The following is a 23,022-nucleotide window of genomic DNA, read 5'->3' on the forward strand; positions in this document are numbered from 1 at the left end:
GGCAGTATCCAAGCTGCTGTCTTCTAGAAACCAGACACGGTAACTCCCGAGGCAGGGATTGGAGGTGGCAGCCTTGAAGCTGTGCTGAGCGTGGAGGTGCTCAGTGTGAAGGTTCCTACAGGCTGCAGGGCAGGAAGGATGTGTCAGACAAGATTTCTTCAAGGTGCTTTGTAAGGCTACTGGGAGAGACACAACGCGTTCCCAGGGCTGTGTGGGGATGAAAGCAAAACATGGCTTTGGTGTGTCAAGCTCAATAACTCTTGCCATCAAGTAGACTGGCAGGAGATTTTTAATGTCCACCTTGATTAAAAGGAATAATAACAAAACAACAACCTGGCAGAACAGTGATGGATGGTGCTTAGGAGATGGGATGACACGAGAGTTTGTTGTCTCTCAGGTGATGGATGCAGGCTGTTGTCCGGCCAAGCACTGGATGAGCAGTGCCCTTCACTTTGGCTGGGCTGAATGTGGGCTTTTCTTAGCCTTATTCTTTTTGGCACGTTTCTTCCTGACAGAATTGCATCTGGATTAAGAAAACAGATTTCCCTGAGCTGCTGCATTCACACATAACAACTATTCAGAATTCCTTAGATGGCTGCTAATTGGGTGATAGTAAATGAAACAAAATACAGGCACTCGTTTTGGGAAAGCAATGTGCTAAACCCTCAGTACTTGGATAACATATTGTAATATCAACAAATCCCTCTCCTTTGGGAACAGGGGCTTCCGTTACTATTCCTCTGACCAGGAAAACAGAGGCAGGAAAGAAACTGTTTTTCTCTGAGAAAATGCAGGCAGTTGCCCAAGAAAAAAGGATCAGAAGACACAATTATTTTTTCTTAGTTCCCGGTCCTGTGGTTTGTTTGTGTAAATGGCAGGAATTTCGGGCAGCACAAATCGAGTACTCAGCAAATTCTGCGCGCCCTGAGGGTATTGAAAAATGCCTCTGAGGAAGAAGGCTGCTGATCGCACTGTGGGTCAGTGCTTCAACATGTGTTGTTTCTGGCTGCTCTGCCATAACAGCCTGCAGTGAATCCCTGTGATGAGGACTGACCCTAAGAAATCTCTGCTGCTCTGTGAAGAGGCTGACACACAACTCAAAGCTGCCTTCCCTGCAAAACAAAAAGGAACCTACAAAGGCCAACGAACCCCAGTCAACAGTAGGAGCCTGTAAATAGAGGAACACAGACTGGAAATGGTGGGGGTGGTGAGGAGGCCTGGGGCCCATTTTACCACACTTTCCAACCCGAGATCCTGCAGACAGGCATGGAATCAGGCAGAGGAGACAACTGTTGAGGTGTGTATTATGAGCTATGGGCAAGCATGTGAATGTTTATAGCAAAAAAAAAATGCTGCTCGCAGCGGCAGTTTCACCATAAGAGGTTTCAAAGGATGAAATCCAAAGTTGTCTTTGTGCATTAGGTGAGCAGTCTGGGCAGCTTTTCTGTGTCTTTTGTAGCACACAGGTCTGTGCTCAGGTGCTCCAGGCCTTGCTCCAATGCACTCTTGTACGTTGCAGCCCAGAATTAATTATTTTATGAGAAGGTGCAGTGAAAAGTACCTGATTTGTACCTATCCTCCAAAGGATATAATTCTGATCCGTATACCACAAAATGCCGATCCTGAGTGCCCTGAGAAGAATGATTTAAACCAGCTTTTAGATGGTTTTAAATGATCAGTGCCTGTGTGTTTGCTTAGGTGGGCACTGGCAGGAGCTTTATCCCCCTCAGTTTGTGCCGGATAACAAAACCTGGCCCTGCGCAGACACACACGCTGCTTTATGCAGCTTGGATTTTGTGAGGGGACAACCCCGATGGAGGGAGACCACTGCCCGCCCCTGTGACATCCGAGCGGGCAAAACGTGAAATGACGCGTTAACAACACACTACCCAAACCGTCCCTCAGCATCCCACCCCGCTTCCCCCCCAACACCTCAGGGGGGAAAATGGCGCCGGCGGCGACGCCCCTCAGAGCGGCGCGTGGCCTCGGCGGGAAGGGCGGTGGGGGGGTCAGGGCGTGGCCTCACTCCCGCCCCTCTCGCGCCCTCCGCCCGCCCCCCCCCCCCCCTCTCGGCGCCGCCATCTTGCGAGTGGATAACCGCTGGAGGGGCTGAGCTCTGCGCTGCTTCTGCTTCTCCATCAACCCTCCGGGCCGGGCCGCCTTTTCCCGGGGCCGGAGGGCCGGAGCCGGCAGGTAAGGCCTTCAGCAAGGGACGCGCCTTGTTTTCATTTCACGACTTGCCCCACACGGCGCTCCGCCGCCCGAGGTAGGGGCTTCTCCTCAGCGGCCGTGTGGAAGCGAGCCTCTCAACGGGGGCTTCATCGGCGGCCCCACAGGTGAAGGAAGGGGCGAGGGTTGTGGTTGGTAACGCGACGGGGGGCTGAGGGACGTTCAAGCCGCTCCCCCGAGGGAATACTGAGGGGTGGGAGGTGTGGGTGCGGGGCTCAGGCCTCTGAGTGAGCCCAGGGGCGTAGATCGCTGCCGAGATCCTTCTGGGGCTACGGAGAACCACATTCATCGTGGGAAGGACACGGGCAACCCCCAGCCCGTGGGGTCACACTTTAAAGCGTCGGTTCCAGACAGCTGTTACTGCCTCTGTTGCTTTCAGTATACACGCGCTGAATTAGTGGAGGTGTAAAAGGGAAAGCCGATGGGATCGTGTACAGCCCGTCCAGGAATTGTTGTGTTCATCTTCTGTTGGTGCAGCTGTGTTCTGCCCAAGAGGAAGGGTAGGAGCTGGTGGAGCAGCCTGCACCATGGAGTGTGTGTTTTCTTATAGCCTGGCCTAAGAGATGCATCCACCTGCAGCCAGGGAGAGCTGTGGTCCCATGGGCACCTGTAGAGTCATCTATTTGCACGTCTAATAAAGTTGTTGGCAGTTTGCTGTCATCCCCAGTGCCCTTTTCCTGTTTGGTGCGTCAGCGTTGCTCCACAAACCTGACTTTTCCCTACACCACACATTGCAGCTCAGTTGTTGCTGCTGCAGTGCATCCACGTGTCCTTGACCTACAGTTATGTGAAAAACTGCAAGTCTTCCGTGTTGGTTGTGAGTGGCGGTACCTCACTGTGGAGTAAAGTGCATCCTGAGCAATAAACATGAAACAGCTCTCATCTTACACCAGATTTCTTAATTCCTCTTATTTTCCTAATCCATGCAGGAAGGAAGGTAATGTAACTGGAGAGAAAGGTTGTCTTCACACTGCCACGTAAAGGCAGTAACATTTGAAGGTTGTCTCACCACTGTTCCCATTATGCTAGAGGAGGGTGCTTTCAGCTGATGTTCTGAGTCCTAAAAGCATTTCTAGTATACTCTGTTGGATTGAAGATGCATTTTAAGTGTTGGGCAGACGATTGCCAGCTGGGAGTTAGAAGGAAGGAAGAAACACAAGCTGAGAAATGGAATTCAGTTCATATTTTTCCTTAAACTATTGGGAAACTAGTTTAAGAGGGAGATTACCTTTAAACTGGGTGTTTAGGGCAGATGCCTTCTAGCATTTCTTCTGGATGCTGTTTGGAAGTACTTACTGGTTGATAAGTTTTTAGAATAGATACACGTGACTTGGAGAATGAGGCTCTTGAGTAGAGGGATGTTTGGTAGGAAGGTTGTTGCTTTATCTGAACTTCTGTTTAGTTTGTTTTCAGTGATTTAGCTTATTTTTGATGTTTTCAGTCCCTTCAGTAATGCTAAAATGGATGGTGATGGATCGGGCTATTTGAACACAAGAAGTGAAGTGCTGTAGCTTAGGACTTCTTCAATAGAATGTTTCTGAGGTCAGAAGGATGCTTCAGTGTCTGCTGGTAAACTGGGCATTTCTTCTATTTGAACAAAATGGTGGTGATAATAAAGATTAAGAGTGTTGGAGAATACAGACTTAGGAAAAACTCATTGTCAGAACAGAGAAAATTCGTCCTTTTTGTGTTTTTAATGCTGTGGATTGACCAGGCCTTTGATCTCTTCCAGTCTTTTAGGAGTGGGAAGACAACTTAGGTTTGATGTTTTGTGTGCCATCAACTGAAACTGGGACCATCATGAATATAACAAAAGGTGGACTGGTGCTTTTTTCAGCTAATTCCAATTCTTCATGCATGGAGCTATCAAAGAGAATTGCTGAGTAAGTAGTATGGGACCTTTATGTCTTTATGATGGGACTTGTTTTAGTAAAGGCTGATTTTCTTTTTTGTTATGTGGTTATTCCTGAGGTTTGTGTACCTAGATGTGGAAAGCAGTTGTACATGGGAAGGATTTGGGCATGTGTACCTATTATGTCCTGCTTTCTGCTCTTAGTGGTAGTGGTCTTTGCTAATATTGAAATGGAATACAGCAGGATTTAATCTTCCTTTATTCATTGAATAGAGCTCACTAGTATTTTCCATTCACTTTAGATTGACGTTTTTCTTTGGAAAAGAGTGCTTTAAAAGTGGTCTCTTAAGTGTTGTGAATGTTTATGTTGTCAGCTTTCTTTGTAGATTTGGAGACAGCTCAACATAGGTGTAATGCTTGTAAATATATAAGAATGAGAAACTGTCACAGGATTTAATAAGCAGTATTTGAAAATGAGTTTAGCTTAACCTGCAGTGCGGCTGTATCAAGAGATTTCCATTGTGGTTGTTGATTTTAGGACTTAAGGTTTTCTTTTCCTGTTTTTTCTCCTCAAATACAGCCTTTTCAATAGCTATTGCACTGCATGGGCTCTTCATTTGTTTTACCTTTCGTTTTCTCATATTCTGATTTATTTTTCTCTTCCTGCAGGCGATTAGGAGTTGAGATGGGGAAGGTTCAGGTTTATCAAGAGCCAAACAGAGGTGAGCATTTAATTGGCAAAACTGGAATCTTTCTTGTCTACAATGTGTGCATTGGTTACCCTTTTCTTGTTTCTGTTGCATTTTGTTCCTGCAAATCTTACGTAGTTCTCTTCTTGACAGAAACAAGAGTACAAATTCAGGAGTCTGTGAGAGGAAAGGATGTGTTTATCATCCAGACAGTTTCAAAGTGAGTAGCTGTTTAAAGGCACTTTACTGTATTTTGATGTAGGCTGTCCATAAGAATGCTTCTGTTTTAACTTTTCATTACATTGTAAGTATATGATACAGTATAATAAGAATAGATTTATATATATATATATATTTAATGCATGCACAAAGAAGACTTAATTATAAGCTAACATCAATTAATTTTACTTTCAGTGAAAATACCTTTGAAACTTTCCCTGTGGCCTCTCTGAGTTATTCTGCCAGGTGCCTTTTGCTCACAGTGTTCCTTAAATTCCTTCCTTTTCAGTTACCATGGCTCCAGCACCATTACAGGCTTCTAAAAGTAGGAGAAACATTTCCTAGGCAATGTGTTCAGTGACTCAGAAAACAACTTTGTTGTTTTGAAAGGAACTTTACACATGTGAAACTTTTTATTTCTGGTGGCAACAGAAATAGTAGATCTCGTAGTTGATGACTGGTTCCTATTGCAGAGATGCCTTCTCTGTCTTTTCATTTAGAGCAGAAAAGAGATGGTAGTTACAGAATATTTAGCCTGTTGTTGGCTTAAATGAAAGGGGAAATGTATTGCAAGACAGCTTTTAAAATTAGAGTTACGTGTATTGAAAAATACATCTGCTTTGTACACAATAGGAATAAATGTTGGGGTTAGATCCATTGAATTGTTAAGGCTGGAGAAGGCCTTCAGTATCCAGTTCAACCATCAAAATAACCCCCAGTTGTGGTGTAGGTTGTTACAGCAGTGTTTTGTATTACTAAAAGCCTGAAGGTGGTATAACAAAAAATGCTGAGTTGCCCCAGAAAGGGGGGGGAGGGGAAATAATGATTCCAGTGAAGAATTAAAATGGTAGGCACAGGGCACTGCATCCTTAGGTGCACAACTGGATTCTTCCTGAAGATGCTCTGACACCACACTCTGCTACAGCATAGTAAAATCGCTGTACTTCGTATAGCTGTTACCTTGAATTCACCTGCAGGACTTTTATACTTGGATACAAAACCAGATGCTTCTCGTTGCAGGGATGTGAATACTACGATCATGGAGCTCCTGATCATGGTGTATGCTTGTAAAACATCCTGTGCCAAAAGCATTATTGGAGTGATTCCTTACTTCCCCTACAGCAAACAGTGCAAGATGAGAAAAAGGGGTTCCATCGTCTCTAAATTACTGGCGTCAATGATGTGCAAAGCTGGTAAGGATGGAGATTGTTATGAAATAATCAGGGCAGTGGGGGATCCTATGCTGAGCATTCAGGTTGAAAGAGGTCAGTGCACAAGTTGAGACTTTTATTAAAAATAATGGCAGTTTTTCATAAGTTTAAAGTGTGCGTAGAAAAAACTATAATCAGAGAGATCTCTGAATGATAAGGTTTTTAAGAAAAAAAAAATGCAGCATCCACTTTGTGATGCATCCTGCTGTGCAGACAGGATGAGTTTGTCACAGAATCACAGAATTGTAGGGGTTGGAAGGATCATCGAGTCCAGCCCCCCATGGCCACTTCAGGTCATGCTGTCTCTCCCTCACTGTGCTGTTCTTTGCCTTTCTCAGTCTTGAACAGATTTGCTTTCTTGTTTCTAGTCTGTCTCTTTTACCTATTGGAGAACGTGCTTTGTCTCTTCTTTACGTGAGTTGATGTGGGAGAATGAGATTTTTCATTGTCAGTCCTCAACAGATTTTCTCTTCTGCTTCTTTCCTTCTACTTCAGTCCTTGGGAAGGATGTGCATTAACAGTGAATGTTGGGATCTGGTTCTTATTTTTAAAGTAATGTGGCAATGAGTAGAATTTTTGGATCAATTTCTCTGGAGTTCAGAACTCAGGTGTTTGCTGTGCCCGGCTTATACGGTGTGGCATAAATCCATTCGTCTTGTTTTTGGTTCCATTTTGTCACATGGAGAAGGTTCATACCTGCCTCAGTGTGGCACTACTGATCCAGTTATGTAGGTTGTTCTGAGACATCTGGAAGTGTGGTAACCCCTGTGTATCTAGAAGGGACACAGCTAATCTGCTATGTACTTCTAGTTATCATAGCGGCCTACAGAGCTTGGTTTGGAAAAAAAAACTTGTAAATTTTAGAGAAAAATAATGTTCTTCATGTGCTTCTCCATATGTCTGTTTTATTTTGTTTCTGAAGGACTAACTCATCTTATTACCATGGATTTACATCAGAAGGAAATACAGGGCTTCTTCAATATTCCAGTTGATAACTTGAGAGCATCTCCATTTTTACTACAGTACATCCAAGAAGAGGTGAGAAAGCTGTTCTATTACGGCCTTTTGTTTCTTTAGTTTGTCTGTTTGTTTTCCACTTCTCAAGGCTCTTGAAGCAAATTCTGTGACAAGATTAATTCTTCAAACAGATTTTAAAAGGAGGAAGGGTCATTTTGGGGCATGAAGCTTGTAGTTGGTTCTTCTCCCCTGAGAGAACTGAGGTTTCCTTTCAAGAGGAACTGGCATTTTATTACCCATGTAGAGTTGCTGTTCTGTCTTTTTAGACGTGTTCCTCTAGTTAATATTAAAAAAGTATTTTCCTATTCTAGTTGTCCTCTTCCTTTCCTGTTTCCAATTTCCTTGCCATTTACAGGGTGGAATGCTTGTGTAGGTGTAATTTATGTAAGCATTATGAAAATATTTTGTAGGTTAACATGTAAATGATGGAAGTCTGTCCATCATCATCTGAAAATAAGAACAGATGACTTCTGTTGTGGGGAAATCTCCTGTTTGTTCAGCACATCTTGACTTGAGTGTGACTTCTGATGTTGTGTGCATCCAGTTCTCTGTCTTTGAAATGGGTATTACCTGTAGGAAGTGCTTTGAGAAGTGCTGCTGGTAGATCCATCTGTACAAATTGTGCAGTTGATAATTGTAGGTGTAAGATAATATATTATGGCTTGACTAATTATAATTTTGGAAGAAAGCAATTGCTTTCTTCCTGGTGAAAAGAAAATGCATAGTTCACTCTTACTTTTTAACCCACACCTTTTCATTTACAGAGAGGTAGATGCCTCAGTTAAAAAAAAAATGCAAATGCAAACAAAAAAACCCTACCATGATTGTTAAGACTCAGTTCCCAGCTGGGTGTCAGTCATTATTAGGTGCTATAGTCCTAGCAACAAGGGAAGACTATAGAATAATAACTGCGCTCTTGGCTTTGCCACCATCCTTCATCTCACCATTTCACCATTCTTCTACAGCTGTGCATTGTAATCACTGTGTAAGTTAAAGAAAATAAAATAGAAGACCAAATGTATGGATTGAAGACAAGTTTTGCCACTGTATGTTACTTGAACCTGTTGTCTATGGTAGATAGCAAGTCAGGGTGTGGTTTAGTCTTTAAGCGCGTTTTGATACCTGATTGTCAGAGTGATTTACAAGGAATTGTTGCAGCTGAGTCTGTGACTCCTGCTGCTTTCTAACCAGTGAACATTCACAAGGTGCTGCTGAGGCGTATGTAGAGAGGTCTTAAAAGATACTTTGTTTTTTGTTTCTGTTTTCCTCTGCTTGTTAGAGATGACCTGCTAGAACTGAAGTTGACTGAGCCAGTGTGATCACCTGGGTTTTATATTGGCAAGTACTTTCACTAGCCAAGCTGTATTTGTTATCCCTTTGTAAAAGATTCTTCTGGTGTTGCTCAGAAAGAGTTCAGTATTCTCAGGTTCATGATGGCAGCTGCCTGCTGCATCTCCTGCACTGCGAATGGCACAGCATGAAAAATGTTTCAGGTGGGAGTTGCTGCAATGGGATCTGTTGAATAGCATGAAATGGATAAGAGCAAAGGTCACTTGCAAAGCATTTAGCTGAAAGTTCAGAGGATAAGGCCTTGTTGCAGTTCACTGTCATGCATAGGTGTGAAGGAATTATTGGGTGCTCTGGGATGAAGTCAGTTCAATCAGTGAAATTCATGTGACACGAAGAAAATTTGGTGGTTTTCCTTTGTATGTCCAGCAAATATTTATAGTTATAGTCTTCTTTCCTGTGTGTACATGTTGATCTTAGAGTGATTTTCCAATCTCAGAGTGACGTAGCTCTTTGTTACTAGGAGCTGTTGACGTTCTGCTGTCTCTTGGATGACATTTCTGGCTTTCTGACTTGATTTTTGAAGAGATGAGAACAAATTCGATAATTTGGCAGGAGAAAAGGGAGGCAATGATGTTTGAACAAGATCAAAGCCTTTATTATGTCAAATGACAGGCCCTGCCTTGTTCGTACCTTCCAACATGTTCATCTTCCTAGTCTGTTGTTTAATTTAGCATTTGTAAAGGACAGAACATGCTGAATCCCCACTGTTGTAGGTGGAGTTGGTAGCGCTGCGGATTATTAATGTTTCCTGACATGTCCTCTGAGAAGCCCTTGTTTTCGGTTGTTAGGCCCATGCCAAAATTCAGAACTTAAGCAAGTATGGGAAAAAATAATTCGTTCAGACAGAATGTTTGTGGAAATAGTTGGCCAGTGTGGTTTGTGTGTCTGAGGATAAGACTGTGGAAGAACATAACTTGCTTGTAAATGGGAGAAAGAAGTATTTCCATGTTTTGGAGCTATCTAGCATCTGACAGTGAGGCCAGGAACTCTGTTTAAGGGTACTGCTCCCTCATTTTTGCCAGATGACAGCTCTAACAGAACAGTTTGCAGATGTTCATTAGCAGCTCTTGAGGTCTGTAACTCTGGGGTTCTCTGGGGATTGGATCTGTTCTGTAGGACTTGTTATTGCAGCTAAGAGTGTCCATGGAGCATTACAGCTGCTACAAGACCAGGCAGGTTCTTTGTCTTCTGTGCTCTGTAGCAGACAGATTGTCCCAGGAAAATGCTGAGTTTGCAAGGAAGGGACTGCAGTGAGAGGAACACAAAGTGCTGTTGGAAAAGAGGTGAGAAAGGACTGGAAATTTAGATAGTGGAATGCTTGAAACTGGGTGGGGAAAGATGGGTCTGACAAGCAGTCAGCTTTTGAAGGGAAAACAAGAGAGAAGCTTTGAGAGATGGGGACTAAAATGCTGGCTAAATGAAGTGAGTGTTGGAGAGGAAAAGTCAGTGTGACAATGAGGAGGCAGACCTGGGAGAGACTGTCCATGTAAAGACTGACCCACGTACCCATCAGACCTTGAAATGAAAACCAGACTTCTTGGTCTTGCCACTTTGCTGCTGTCAGCATCTGGAGCAGCGTCTTCTCATGCTGATCTACAGAGAGAACATAAACAGTGACTCCATGATCAGAGTGTAGAATTTTTAGCCTTTTGGTTGGTGCATGGAAGGAGTTGGTATGATGTGATGGAGAGGGCTGTCTTTTTTTTTTTTTTTTTCCTTTTCTTTGCTGTAACTTGAAGAACCACCCCACAAAAAAGGAAAGATGAAATACTGTGTTTTTGAAAGACTGCTGTGTGGATTCGCAAGTCACTTTAAATAGGACAGGAAACTTTAGTTTTCATGGTTTCCTGTTTTTTAACGTTTGCCTTTGTAGTCTGCATATTACTCTAAGGCAGTTACTTTTGTGTAATCTGTGTATAATATGATGTTAATGAAAGGTGGAACTTTGAGTTAAAAGTCTGAATTTGCTTAATGGCTGGGCTTACAGAGATGTGAAGTCTCTTCATGTACTCCAGATTCTTGAGGTTGCTTTCTTATGCTAGGTAAAACATTCAATGTTTAAAATTCTTTTGGCAAAGTAAAATTTTGATTCTTTCTGAGTTTAAATCTGTCTGAAGATATGAAGTAGACATTGCTATCTGTTATTTACTACAGATACCAGACTACAGGAATGCTGTAATTGTGGCCAAATCACCTGCGTCTGCAAAGAGGTGGGTAAGATCTGCTCTCTTGTTAGAGCAGGAAATCTCTGTTGTGATTTTGCTTTTCCAATCAGGTGAACCTAGACAAGTTCAGCAATTAGAAGATGCAGCCTGCACCCCCTGCCACTTAGAATGCCAGATGTGTAGTGTTTACTACAAGTGATAAATCAATGCAGAGCTTAGAATAAAGAAGCTATTTAATCATATTTTTCTGTGTTTACATCACAGATTTCCTATTGTGAATGAAGAAGAATGGCTAGAAGTAGAACACCATTAATCCAGAGTAATTGCTTAACAAGATCACAGCTTAGTGCATTGTTATCAGATCCTAAATGAGAATGGCTTACCATCTGGCATGGTGGAGTGGGATTTGATGGCTGAGGATATTTGACCTGAGAAGTTCTTATTGGCCAAACAGTTGTTCTTAATTCTTGCAGCTTTTTGGTTTGCTGTACCTGAGCTCTTTGCAGTTATGCTAATCAGAGAGGAGGGCCAAGAGCTGGGTGGTGATTTAAGAGATACTGGTTTTGCTATAGTGACAAACTAGTAATTTGCTGAAAAGTTACCTAGACTTAAGCCAAGACATCGTGATAGTCTTCATAAAAAAAGGTTTTCATTGTTTTACATAGTAAATCAGGGATGCTTTACTTTGTAGAAGTATAGTGAGGGCAATGACTTTTGTCATCTTTGTTTCCCAGCAGTAGTTCTTCGGTGACTTGTTTTGTTCTTGACGGTTATTTTACATATGCTTGTCTTTATTTTGTTTATTTGGTGTCAGCATTGCCTCCTAGGTCTAGATACATTTGTTAAAACATTTTCATGCTTGCCAAGTCACTGCATATGCCAGCAAATAGCTTCTCATACCTTTAGGTGATCAGTCAGTCACAGATGTGTAGAAGAGGATCCCGGAGCTGTATTTGTTTAGTTTCTTCATATATATACAGATGCATTTCAGAATAGTGCTTGAGGCACTCCAAGCAGAATAGTGCTTGTATTGGAAAAGAATGGTTGAATGGTTTATCCTAATAAAGGAAAACATTCTCCGGATGAATGTCTGCTTGTGAGAACTACTGCTTGAAGGAGTTCAGGATGTTTCTGCAGTTTCTGAGTTCAGTGGAAAATGAATGAATCATTTTAGTGTTGTTTTGAACTTCATTCAGTGTAATGTTGTGGTTTTTAAATGATTGATTCGTTTATATGATTGTGCATTTTAAGTCATATCTCTTAAAAGAAATGTGTTTGGATTCATAATTTATATGCATTCAACCTTTTGAAAAATGTAACTGTGATAACCACAGTGCAGAAAATTCTACGTTTTTAATTACAATGTGGAACATTACAATGAGCAAATTATTCTGTGGACTTTGAGTTGTTTAGATAGTGAAACAAAGCTTGATTGTAAAGGAGGTAATTCAGGCCACAAGTCTCAGGTACTAAGGTTAGGACAAGGTGTGTTGCATTGTGCTGCTCTCACTTTGACCAGAGGGAGATCAGGTCAGTGGTGTCAGCTAGGTACTGACCTGGGTGAGCAAGGTAAGGCAGGGCGAATCCCACTGCTGCATTTGTACCTGCTACTGTCAGCATCTGGGATACAGGCACTGGCTGTAAATTTCCTATGATCCTGCCTCTCTGCTTTTCCCACTCCTTCGGCAGGCTCCATACTTCTTTACATACATTCTGAATTCAAGAAAATGCTGCATGGTAAAGGAACCTCTTGTAAGTTTGTAGACAGCTGTTTAAATTTCAAGGGCTGTTTGTCAAGCAGAATCGTCGTTTGATGTCTCTTCAGTAGGATATCTAAGGCTATGTGTCAGAAGGTCAGGATACTGCCTTACTTAGTCCACGTCTTGCTAAAAATAAGTAGGTGTACAATTGTTTATTAGATTTATTAAATATTATTGCATTAAATGCAGGCAATCCGGATATTCTTCATGATGGTTACATGAGAGCAGCTAAAGCACAGGATCTCAAGAATGCTGAAGGCTAGAAAGTCTATTTTTTTTGACTGGGCAAAACAGAAGGTAGTAAGCAGATTTGTTGCCTTTGCAGCATTTGACCTGTTGCTTACAAAGCCTGTATGGACGCTTCCAGGGTTATTCTGACTCACACAAGCACAGTGAAAACAAGATTCAATGGGTTAAGTGATTTCTTGTGTTGTCCTGCAATTATAGGATCATTTCATTTTTCCTCTGTAACTTTAGAAATAAAGTTGAAATACTTGTAGGTTAGCCATGTATGCATGTGAATTATTTTAAGTTTAACGTGTATACCTATATATACATGATAGTTATTTTTTTAACCCTTCCTTTCCAGGGCTCAGTCGTTTGCTGAACGTTTGCGGCTGGGAATTGCAGTGATTCATGGGGAAGCTCAAGATGCTGAGTCTGACATGGTAGATGGTCGACACTCACCACCCACAGCCAAAAACGTAGCTGCTATTCATCCCAGTTTGGAGATACCCAGTAAGTAAGTTTGTATGTGAAAGTGTTCACCTCTTGCTTTTTGTGGTTTCTGGGGACAGGGATGGTAGTGACAGACAATCAGAAACCTTTTTAAGAATGCGAGAGGGAAGAAAAAGTTTTTATTTGATGTCTTTGTAACCCGTGGTTCTAGTGCTAGGCCACATGTGACATCTGTGCCATCGCAGCAGGTCAGAGGAGGCATAGAGGCTGCACTCTTCTGCCTCTTGGTTTTTATAGCTGGATTTTGTTCTGGGACATGGAGTTCATAAGCTGCGTTGGCTCTGGGTTTGTGTGTATCTGGGTCAGCACTGTGTGCTTGTCAGAAGGTCCATGCTGAGTGGGGTGTGACCTGTAGCTGCACCAGCAAAAGTTCACTGCATAAACCTAGCTGAGATCTGAGTGGAGTGATTGAACTGGTTGTGTCTGCAAGCCACTGTGTATGTGTAGTTAATGCTTTTGATTAAACTTGAGTGTGTGTGTATATGCGTATATATACGTATATATGTTTCCTTTTTGCGTTTCCCAGTAACACCGTAGTAGTTGGAATAGTTGTCACATTGCTTCTCTCTAAAAGTGGTGACTGATGGCAAAGCAGGTGTTTTTACACTCAAGGCAAGTTGTATAAACCTTCTTTTCCTTTCTGTTTTCTATCTCTCTAAAACATTACTGTTAATCAGTGCTGATTCCCAAGGAAAAACCACCCATCACAGTTGTTGGAGATGTAGGAGGAAGAATAGCTATCATCGTGGTAAGTAAAGTGATGTGCCTTTTGATATGGCACGTATCAAAACATATTTAATGTATTAAAACATATTTAATATGTTAAAGTTGCAGATAGCAAGTGCAGTTGTTGTTGTATTAATGACTAAACTTTGGTGGTGGGCTTTTGATAATAATTGGGTGTTGTATCTGAAGCAGATGAAAGGTCACTGCGTTGGTCTGTGTGAGTACATGTTGATCTCCACTGGCTCAGTGTCCCCTTTGTTTGACAGGATGACATCATAGATGATGTTGACAGCTTTCTTGCTGCAGCAGAGACCCTCAAGGAGAGGGGGGCTTACAAGATCTTCGTAATGGCCACACATGGCCTGCTATCTTCAGATGCTCCCAGGCTGATAGAAGAATCTGCAATTGATGAAGTAAGCATAAATTCTGAATTTCTACTCAGGTGATTTTCTAAAGTAAGCAAATTTCTCCTGACTTGATTTTTAAAATACGCTGGCATTAAGAATCCGATCAAGGTAAGATCCTGTGTTTAGGCTTTGTTACTTTTGACTCACATACTGGAACAGTGGCATCTCTGCATCCTGAAGCTATAGGAGTGGGAAAGCAGGGGGAGTAAAGAGAGGAGCTGTCAGTATTGGCACGTTTTTCCCCTTCAGCATGTGGGAGATCTTTGCACCTTCCTTTGTGAACTTGGGTGCTGGAAGTAAAAGAAGGGAGAGCACTGCAGCTGGTCTCTGTGGGTATGAGGAGTCCTCTGGCAGATTTTGATCCTGACAGTAATGTGAAATCTTGTTCCTTTATTGGCCAGGCTGGTTTAATAGGATCTGGAGGGCAGACATAGAGTTTCACAATTCTGATCTGAGAGGTGGAAGTGTGAAGGGCCTGGAGCTGATGGTGTTTTCCCTTTTCTTTAGGTGGTTGTTACAAACACAATTCCACATGAAATCCAGAAACTGCAGTGCCCTAAAATCAAGACTGTGGATATCAGCATGATCCTCTCGGAAGCCATTCGCAGGATCCACAACGGGGAGTCAATGTCGTACCTTTTCAGAAACATTGGACTGGATGATTAAAGCTTTTTAACTTAAATAAACACCTTGGGCCAAACTGGAAGCAAACAGATACCGAGCTGTGAAGCATCGTGCTTATTGTAATATTTCTATGGAGCCACTCGTTGTTTCCTCTTGGTTTAAGTATCAAGACAGAACAGTTTGTAAGAGCTGGTTCTTTTCTTTGCAGTTTTTTTTTGTGGGAGACAAGGAGGGAGTAGAGAGGGAGGGAGGTGGGTAAACAATTAACAGAGAACCATTCTAGTTGCTTATAGGTTAGTTGCACTATATACATGGTGAGAAAACCCCACAAAACACTTGAAGCGAGAATTTGGCTTCTAAATTAAGCATTCCTTTTCCAAAGCTGCTTGCTACGAGTGCTTTAAAAGATAATAAAATGAAGTGACTGATACCTGCATTTAAAAAAGCCAAAAAAGGTTGTACTGTTGTATGCGGTTAAGTGATTTTGTAGGAGTGCTTTTATAGAAAAGCATATGCAAATATGCACCTGTATTTATTTTCTGCGACAGAGAATAAAGATTTGTTTTGTGTGAGCTTTCTAAACAGGTTTACATCACAGTCACTTGTCTCCCTAAACTTGGGAATGATTTGTAGATCTGTGACGTTGGAGGAAACCAAGAGGTGAATTGATTCTTTGGTGCTGATTTGTTACTTCAGAATATAAGCAGGATTCAGGCTTCTTGGCAGTGAGGAAGCAACATCTGTTTTGCTTGTCCTGTGCTGGAGCACCTGCGGGTGAGGAGAGGCTGTTTATCCCTAATTGCTGCAACTCTTTGTTGTATTTCAGCCCGTCTTTTCTGCTGAGCAGCCTTGTAAAATGCAGGATACACGGCCTTCCAGCATCCAGTTTCTGGGGGCTATCACCAATGTGTTAATTAGTTTCATTGTAATTTGGCAGGTTCTGTATACTTGCAGTGTACTGCTTTGCTTCAGGTAACGTGGTAAGGAAACAACCTGTGGCTGAATGTCAAGGGACAATGGGGACTTGGGAATACAGGGGTGAGCAGTGTGTGGAGTTGAGGGCAGTTATGGAGCAGGGGATGTGTGAAGCCTGTTTCTTTTTTGGCCCCAGGATTTCTGCTCGTGTTGGTAGTCGTTTAGCTGAAGGATGGAGCTGCTCTGCAGGTGATGTGTGGGGTTTGGTTAGCAGGGAGAGGTGGTGGCAGCACTGTGAGGACGGCGATCCAGAGGTTCCAGCTGATAATCTCAACTCATCACAGGTAATCTGGGTCTAAAGAGGTTGATGTCCTGACCTGAGTGTATGAATGTGAACTTCCCCCAACCCGAAACAACAAACCCAAACAAAAACTGGCCGTCGCACAAGGTTGGACTTGTCCAGGTTTGTTCTGCCCGCTGTCCCTGCGGACACTCACATGCACTGAGCTGCTCTGAGCTGCTCCGTGACCAGAAGTTCCTGGCTGTGGTGGAATTAATGAGCGTTTGTTGAAGGGTTGTTTGGACTAATTGCTCTCAATCACAGTGTCCGAGAAACAAGTACGAAACTCCTGGCGTATCCAAAATCAGAGGTGAAAACAAACCTTTGCTGACATGTCAGTGAGGGAGGCAGCTTTGGGTTTGGAAGGGTTCCCCCTGTTCCCTCATGTCTGTTAGCACCGCACCTGGCACAGCAGAGGCCTGGGTTGTGGCTGGGAGTCCTGGGGAGCACCTGGTGCATTGACCAAGTGAGATGGAGGTTCTGCTTTGCTGTGTGTTCTGTCTGTGAAGTGCCAGCCAGCGGGGCTGCACCCGGCTGTGCTGCAGTGACAGCAGGTTATTGAACAGTGCTGTGGTGTTACAAGGTACACCGAGCTGACATATTAACACGTGCGAGTACTTGGAATGTGTTAATGCAGGTTAAATTCCGGTTGAGCAGTGAGGGAGAACTTCACTCCTCACGAGTGGTGTGGAAAAAGCATCAAAAGAAAAACCCAAACCAATAAATCAGACAGCAGGCACAGCTTGTGGGTGATAGCAGGATGCAGAGGGGCTCTACCACGAGTGGTCCCTCGTGTGGCTCTGCTGGCAGGGCAGGGCTGGCTCCTGCAATGGATGATGGGGAGGGGGGGGATGTTGATTAATGATCAGTTCCCTCGGGCAGCAACAAGTTACTGATTCAATGAGCGTCAGATTTCCTGGAGGGTGAAGGAGGGAGCAGAGGAATGATGGAAGGCAATTCCACAGCTGGATCCTTCAGCCCTTCGCAGCAGTTCAGTGTTGCTGATCTTGTGGTCATAGTGACTTATTTTTCCTTAAACCTTGCTGTGGGGATATGGGTAAGAACCTTCTTGTTATTCAGCTTTTGCTTTCCTCTTCCATCATTTAAAATAGACTTTTTTTCCCCCCCTTTGCTGAAGTTTGCATTAGTTGTGCATTTTGCACATGCTGTATGCGCTGTGCTGTGCTGTGTACGCCCTCAGCTCCCCTCACCCCACATGGAACGACTCCTCCTGCCTCAGAATTCGGTGGGCTGAACCTGGCACCAACTTCTCCCCCATCCCGCTGCCTGCGAGCAGCTCTGCCCTTCTCTCTTACAGGCAGTTCAAACAAACGCACTGCTCGCCACAGAAAGCTCTCAGCAACCTGCAATTTGAGCCCAGGCTTTCCAAAGCCACGTATTCTGCCTTGCAGAAAAACCCTGGCCGAGGCCGTGCCCTACGAGCCTGCCTGTCTGCCTGCCATGGAGGCAGCATCCTCTGTGCTCCCACTGCCCGCTCTGGGGGCGCCCCTTTACTGCTCGTGGCTTTGGGGATTTGGGGTGCAGCTGCTGTTCCATGTAATTATGGCGGAGTTGCAGAGCTCCCATTAATTATCCAGTCTCTCGGCTTCTTGTCTGGCAGGCTGGGTTCTCGGTTTCTTGTCTGGGTTTGCAGGGAAAGTGTTCCGTGCTGATGCTTTCTCCTCCCAGTCTTCATGCAGGGTGAACAGGAACACGGTCAGCGGCTATTTCCTTGCTGGCAGAGACATGGCGTGGTGGCCAGTAAGTAGAGACCTCGTGGTTCCCCTGTGACGGAGCACTGCTTGGTCCTCATCCTGCCTCACGCAGGGCCTTCGCTGTGGTCCCACACCGCATCCTTCCCTCTGAATTGGAGACAGATCTGAAGGGCAGAGTGTTCACTGGATAAAGAGTTGGTTGGATGGGCACAGCTGGAGGGTTGGATCTGCATCCGGGGAGGGTGGGATCCCCCAGGGTTCCACCCTGAGACCTGAGCTCCTCAATGTCTATCAGTGACACAAATGGTGGGAACGAGTGTGTTTGCTGATGACCCCACGCTGAGCAGTAGCCTGAGCAGCCTCATCTAGTGGCTGACAAGCCTGTCTGTGGCTAAGGGTTGGAACCGGGTGCTCTTTATGGTCCGTTCCATCTGAAGCTATTCTGTGAAACCAAGAAATCTCACCCCAATCCCATTCTGGGTGTTGAGATGAGCTGGACACAAGGAAGCATTGCTTGCTGGGGCCCTACATGCACCTTTAAAGGACTCTCTGATAGGAGTTGTCCTTGCACAGCATGCCCATGTCCACATCTCCCAGCAGCTCCTCCCGCTCTCTCTGCAGATTGGAGCCTCTCTGTTTGCCAGCAGTGAGGGCTCAGGGCTCTTTATTGGACTGGCTGGGACTGGTGCTGCTGGGGGAATCGCTGTCACCGGCTTCGAGTGGAACGTAAGCAATGTCTTGTGTTATCAAGGAAATGAGTGTGTTGAGCCACGTGGCTGCAGGTAGCTGCCTATGGAGTCTCGGGAGGAATTGTGCAGAGGATAACCAACGCAACCCCACAAATTCAGCTTCTCTACATCATGCCCAGTGTGTGTATTGTGTTGTCAGAGTCAGCTCCAGCCCTTATGAACAGGGAGTTGGATGCTTTGGAGCAGAGCTTTCTACTCCAGCCCTGTATCACCCCAGCAGGGAGGTGGCTTTGTGGGTCACCAGTTTGCTGCTTTCCCACGGGTGACATCCCAAAATCCCAGGGTTCTATAGCAAAACCGTGGCACACGAGGAGCTGGTGGTGGGATGCTTCTGGAGGTGAAGGGATGAGGAGGGCAGGGTCCTGCTGGCAGGGTGCTGGGTGGTCTCCACCGTGATCTTCCACACTTGTACCTCCTGTTTGGGACCACTTGGAGAAACAAACGTGTGTGAAGGGGGGGAGCTGGGGTTGGGGCAGGTGTGGTGAATGGGACATTGCTGTGTGCTTCCTTCCCAACAGGCGACGTACGCACTGCTGGCGCTGGCCTGGGTCTTTGTCCCGGTCTACATCTCATCTGGGGTACGTGGGTCTACCCTAATCCCAGGAGCATCCCCTGAACCCTGTGCTGGGAATGCTGCCGTGTCTCAGGGCAGGTGACACGGGGACAGGATGGGGAAGCCACCTCTCCCGTCCCCTCCTGCAGATCGTCACCATGCCCGAGTACCTCCAGCGAAGGTTTGGAGGGGAGAGAATCCGAATGTACCTCTCTGGGCTGTCTCTCCTGCTGTCCATCTTCACCAAAATCTCTGTAAGTACCCTCTGCTCAGCTCTGGGGCAGCTCCATGGTGTGCCTCGTAGAGGAGAGGTTGTGGGTGCGCTGTACCCTGGGGTTTTATACACGCTCCTGCAGCTCTGAGGACTCCTACGGGGGATCGCTGCGTAGTTTAGCAAGTGCTTCTGCCTGGCGGCAGCGGGTGGCTGCAGCAACAGCTGTGTCCCCACGCAGCGGCGCTCACTGCCCGCCGCTCCGGGATGCACAGCGCAGCCACCGCTGGTGCTCCGCATCGCAGCCTGCACGGAGCCTGGGAGGAGCGGAGGGGGCCGGGATTTCCCCGTGTCCCTGCTGCTCTCGATCATGTCGAAGTGCCCTCTCCAGTCCATCCGCAGCCCTCGGTCCCTTTGTGTCCCGATGGAGCTGCTGGGACTCGCCCAGCTCTGCCTGCCGCTCCCACTGGGCCGGGTGGCAGTATCTGTCCGGTTCACAAGTTGGGGCAATGATACCCATTATTCCCTGGTTGTCCTAATGCCTGGGAACTAGTCAACACTCATTCCTCTTCCCTGTTCCCATGGTGCCCAGGGAGGGAGATGGTTCAGTATTTATCTTGGTGATTTGGATTGATAGAATTTGAGGGCTGCTCGTATTGGGGTCACTCTCCGGACGATCACACAACCACCCCCTTTTGTGTTCTCTGCCCACACACCTCCTGGTCCCACCAGTGACTTTGGCTGGAGGGGTGGCCATCCCCACACCCACCCTCACAGCTCTGTGCTGTTGCTCAGTCTGTGCCACGCTTTCTTTGTGCTGCTGAGCTTCCCGCAACCACTGAGCTATGCAGCACCCCATAGAAGAGGGATCAACCTGAGCAGGGTTACCTGGCATCTGGCACCACCCATAAGAAACCTATGCAATGGTTGGGGTGAGTGCTGGCAGATATGCCAGGTGGTGTTACGTGTGTCCTCTCCCTGGTGCTGAGCATAGTGTGAAGTTCGGGGCAATGGGGACTGTCACTACTGCTCTGATGACTGTCGTGGGCAGGGGATGCCGCTCTTCCTCCTCTCCCATTTGCTGGTCCCCAACCCAGCCCGAAGCCCATTTGAGAGATTCCATTCCCCTTAGCTAGCAACAGGTGAAGCTTTGCATGGATTTTGTGGAGAGCCCTGAAGACTCCCCTGTGTCCCATGTCACTCGTTCTGCCCAGGCTTGGCCAGCAGCTCCCCTTGGGAAGGCATTGGTGGTGTTGGGTAAGAACGGGTTTCCAAGTGAGGTCACCGGCAGAGGCAGGGATCTCAGTGGATTAGGAGCCTGACTTCAAAGGCATCTGCTCTCCTTTTACAGTTGAAAGAACTTGTTTTATGAATAGGTCATGCCTGGTTTTAATTAGCTTGTTTTTGTATTTGGGATGTCTTATTAACAACTCAGTCACATGTGCTTTTATTTTTTTTCCCACCGTAGCAACATTATGAGGAAGGGAGGTGGGGATCCCTCTGCTTCCTCATAGCAAAGGCTTAGACTCATTTGCAGACGACTGCAAAAATGCTTTAGCATTGAGAAAGCCCAGGTTATGAAATGTCTTCTCCAGGGCTGAGCCTTCACATCTGAGCTCTGGGGCTCTGCTTCTTGTTCATCCCTGGAAGTGCCAGAGGCTGTGGGTGGTGCCCTGTGCAGCCCGATGTGGTGGGAAGCAGCCAGCTCATGGCAGGGGTTGGGGCTGGGGGGGCTGCGAGGTCTCTTCCAACCAACCATGCAATGGTTCTGTGATCTTTAAGGTCACTTCCAACCCAAACATTCCATGGTTCTGTGACTATTGCACTGGGAGGAGATGGCTGAGGGCCCTTTGATTGGGTCTTTTCTGCTTTGTAGCTGAAGCTTTCAGCATAGAGATGTCTTAATTGTCCTCCTGTAGGGCTGCTTGGACATGTCTGTGGTATCAGGCTGTAGCAGGGTCCCATTTGAAGGTGAAAGGTATCCCTGAAAGAAGAGCTGCTTCTGGAGGTTTTGGCACAGTTACCACTGAGTTGGTTCCACTTCAGCAGGACTTATTGGGGTGAATTTCCTCTTAGTGCTCCTGAGGGCTCTCCTGGAGACATAGCCAGGCCTGAGTGCCACCAAGGACATGTAGCATCTCCCTTGGAGTTCTGGAAGGGACAGTGGTGGAAAACCTGGTACAAATATCACGGAACAGGCACTGAAGTGGGGTCCTCAAGCTAATGGTGCAAATGCTCTTCTGGTTGGTTGATTTGTGATTTACTCAGTGTTATGCCTAACTGTGTGGGCTCACCTGGGACAGGCATGGCTGCACCAGGTAGGAGACCCCAAAGGTGCTGGATGCCAGGAGGGGTGCAGCCCTCAGGTGGCACCAGGTGCCCATCTCCAGCACTCTGCAGGAAGCGTGGTGAGATGCCAGCTGGGGAGCAGAGCATTGCTAGGTTGGGCCTAGACCTGTGAGCAACTGAGCAACGCTCACAACCTGTTCCCGAAGGCTGTGGCACCGAACAGCCACACTCCTTGTCTCCATGCAGACTGACCTGTACTCAGGGGCTCTGTTTGTGCAAGTCTGCTTGGGCTGGGACCTCTACCTCTCCACCGTCCTGATGCTGCTGGTGACTGGACTCTACACCATCGCAGGTAGGCTGACCGCCCTCTGGCTTCTTTGGTTGAACCACACCATTGACACTCCTGTTTTACTCTTCTTTGTGTGCTCTTTGGGCCTGATACTGCTCCATACGCAGCTCATGGGGCTGCTGTTCAGTGTGTCACCCAGCACTTGCTGTGCATCCTTCTGAGCCTCAACTTGAGCAGCGACTCAGGTGTGAGCTCTCCTTTGTCATTACAACTCTGCTTTTGTAATCGCTTGCTCCTCCTCTGTCTCATAGCTAAATGCTTTCTTGTGTGTGCACCTATTTGTAATCAGCTCTAATCAGCGCTTCTCCTATTACAGAACCATTACTGAGGCAGCTACAATCTGAGAGCCCTTTGCCTAACCCGTTTCCCACCTGCTCTGCCTGCAGTGCAACTTGCTGCCGTTCCCCTGCTCAGCTGCAGGGAAAACCTCCTGCATGTGTTCCCACATTGGGAACCGTTTCTGTTGGTGCCTTTCCTTTGTGATTTGGGGATATGATGAACTGGAGATGGAAATAGGGAGCCCCTGCCTTGTAGTCCCACTCTTGCACTGCAGAACCAATGACCCTTTCCAGGATTTAATTCCAGCTTTTATTTAAACTGGGACATTTCCTTCCCCAGTAGCTCCAGTGGAGATGCCCAGCAGTAAATCCTCACCCGGTATCTCTTCCCAGCCACCAGAATGGAAAAATGATGTAATTATATCCAAAAGGTGGTTGGTTTTACAAGGCTCTGGTTGTGAGCAAATCTCACATCGTCTTTTCCCTGCCCACAAGGCTCACAGTGCAGCGAGGCATTCTGGTGCATGCCGGGCAGAGGTGTGTTCACTGCATCACCCCAGTCCTGAGCAGATTGCAGCCATAGCCAGGCAGGTGCTGGATGGGAATGAATCAGGGACTTGGGTTGAAACCCATTTT

General features: G+C 45.9%; 2 protein-coding genes across 2 annotated transcripts in view; both read left to right on the top strand.

Annotated features, from left to right (window-relative positions):
- Window positions 1-1,916: 1,916 nt before the first annotated feature.
- On the top strand, window positions 1,917-17,683 carry PRPSAP2 (phosphoribosyl pyrophosphate synthetase associated protein 2). Its single transcript, XM_072349044.1, has 11 exons — window positions 1,917-2,193; window positions 3,962-4,112; window positions 4,751-4,803; window positions 4,924-4,990; window positions 6,010-6,182; window positions 7,123-7,238; window positions 10,722-10,777; window positions 13,082-13,230; window positions 13,908-13,978; window positions 14,223-14,369; window positions 14,871-17,683. Exons 2-11 carry the CDS (start codon window positions 3,994-3,996, stop codon window positions 15,027-15,029), a joined length of 1,110 nt encoding a protein of 369 aa, XP_072205145.1. The 5' UTR covers window positions 1,917-2,193; window positions 3,962-3,993; the 3' UTR covers window positions 15,030-17,683.
- SLC5A10 (solute carrier family 5 member 10) overlaps window positions 17,186-23,022 on the top strand; it is a 28,808-nt gene continuing 22,971 nt past the window's right edge. The window contains exons 1-6 of the mRNA XM_072349043.1: window positions 17,186-17,299; window positions 17,932-18,003; window positions 18,579-18,683; window positions 19,225-19,284; window positions 19,409-19,513; window positions 22,006-22,111. Of these exons, the coding sequence (XP_072205144.1) occupies window positions 17,186-17,299; window positions 17,932-18,003; window positions 18,579-18,683; window positions 19,225-19,284; window positions 19,409-19,513; window positions 22,006-22,111 (562 nt within the window). The remainder of the gene's footprint in view (window positions 17,300-17,931; window positions 18,004-18,578; window positions 18,684-19,224; window positions 19,285-19,408; window positions 19,514-22,005; window positions 22,112-23,022) is intronic.

Source organism: Excalfactoria chinensis, chromosome 14, assembly GCF_039878825.1.
Source record: "Excalfactoria chinensis isolate bCotChi1 chromosome 14, bCotChi1.hap2, whole genome shotgun sequence".
NCBI classification, from domain to species: domain Eukaryota; kingdom Metazoa; phylum Chordata; class Aves; order Galliformes; family Phasianidae; genus Excalfactoria; species Excalfactoria chinensis.

Coding starts and splice junctions, on each gene's coding strand:
- PRPSAP2 (XM_072349044.1), top strand. CDS start 3,994: ATGTTTTGTGTGCCATCAACTGAAACTGGGACCATCATGAATATAACA. Junction 4,804..4,923: donor TTATCAAGAGCCAAACAGAG/GTGAGCATTTAA, acceptor TCTTCTTGACAG/AAACAAGAGTACAAATTCAG. Junction 4,991..6,009: donor ATCATCCAGACAGTTTCAAA/GTGAGTAGCTGT, acceptor TTCTCGTTGCAG/GGATGTGAATACTACGATCA.